At 72.4% G+C, this 591-nt stretch overlaps 1 protein-coding gene across 1 annotated transcript in view; it reads right to left on the minus strand.

Annotated features, from left to right (window-relative positions):
• Positions 1-591, minus strand: part of ITPR1 (inositol 1,4,5-trisphosphate receptor, type 1) — an 83,864-nt gene that overhangs the window by 46,308 nt on the left and 36,965 nt on the right. Inside the window, exons 11-12 of the mRNA XM_012732094.1 lie at positions 406-560; positions 85-184 (exon numbers count right to left, since the gene is read on the minus strand). Of these exons, the coding sequence (XP_012587548.1) occupies positions 85-184; positions 406-560 (255 nt within the window). The remainder of the gene's footprint in view (positions 1-84; positions 185-405; positions 561-591) is intronic.

The following is a 591-nucleotide window of genomic DNA, read 5'->3' on the forward strand; positions in this document are numbered from 1 at the left end:
CCTCCGGGCGGGCGCACGGACCACTGGAAGGTGCCGCCCTGGCGCAAGCCTGCGGCCCCGGCCGAGCGCAGGCGGCGGGCTCACCTTGAGCATCACCGGCTTCTCCTCCTCCTTGTCGATGGGGGTGTTGGTGCTGTGCACCCAGGTGTTCGTGCACAGGTGTCGGAGGCGCACGTAGGAGTTTCTGGGGGGCAGAGAGCAGTGTCAGGCAGGAACGCGCCAGTTTCTCTGCAGCCGGAGCAGAAGCCGCCGGCCGACCGCAAGCAGCTGGCGGTTCAGGCGCGGGCGCCTCGGACGCGGCGCCCAGGGCTCAGTCCCCGGGGTCTGGCCGCAGAGCCGCCGCTCGCCAGGCTCAGGAAGGGCCGCCCACACCACCCCGCTCCCGGACAGGGCGCCTCGGCCTACCTGGGGACGAGGCTGTCGCCCCCCCGCAGGGTGGTGGGGTCCAGCTCGAAGATGGAGGAGATGTCGTTGCCCTCGGGCACGGACACCAGGGAGTACACCATCTTCTCCTGGGCGTTGCGCAGCCGGCTCCGGGAGGCGTCCTGGTCGGGGTCCACCTGCGGAGGGGTCCCCGTCAGCCGGGCGGCC

This window comes from Condylura cristata, unplaced genomic scaffold (genome assembly GCF_000260355.1).
Source record: "Condylura cristata isolate star-nosed mole 26May11 unplaced genomic scaffold, ConCri1.0 scaffold00033, whole genome shotgun sequence".
Classification (NCBI taxonomy): Eukaryota; Metazoa; Chordata; class Mammalia; order Eulipotyphla; family Talpidae; genus Condylura; species Condylura cristata.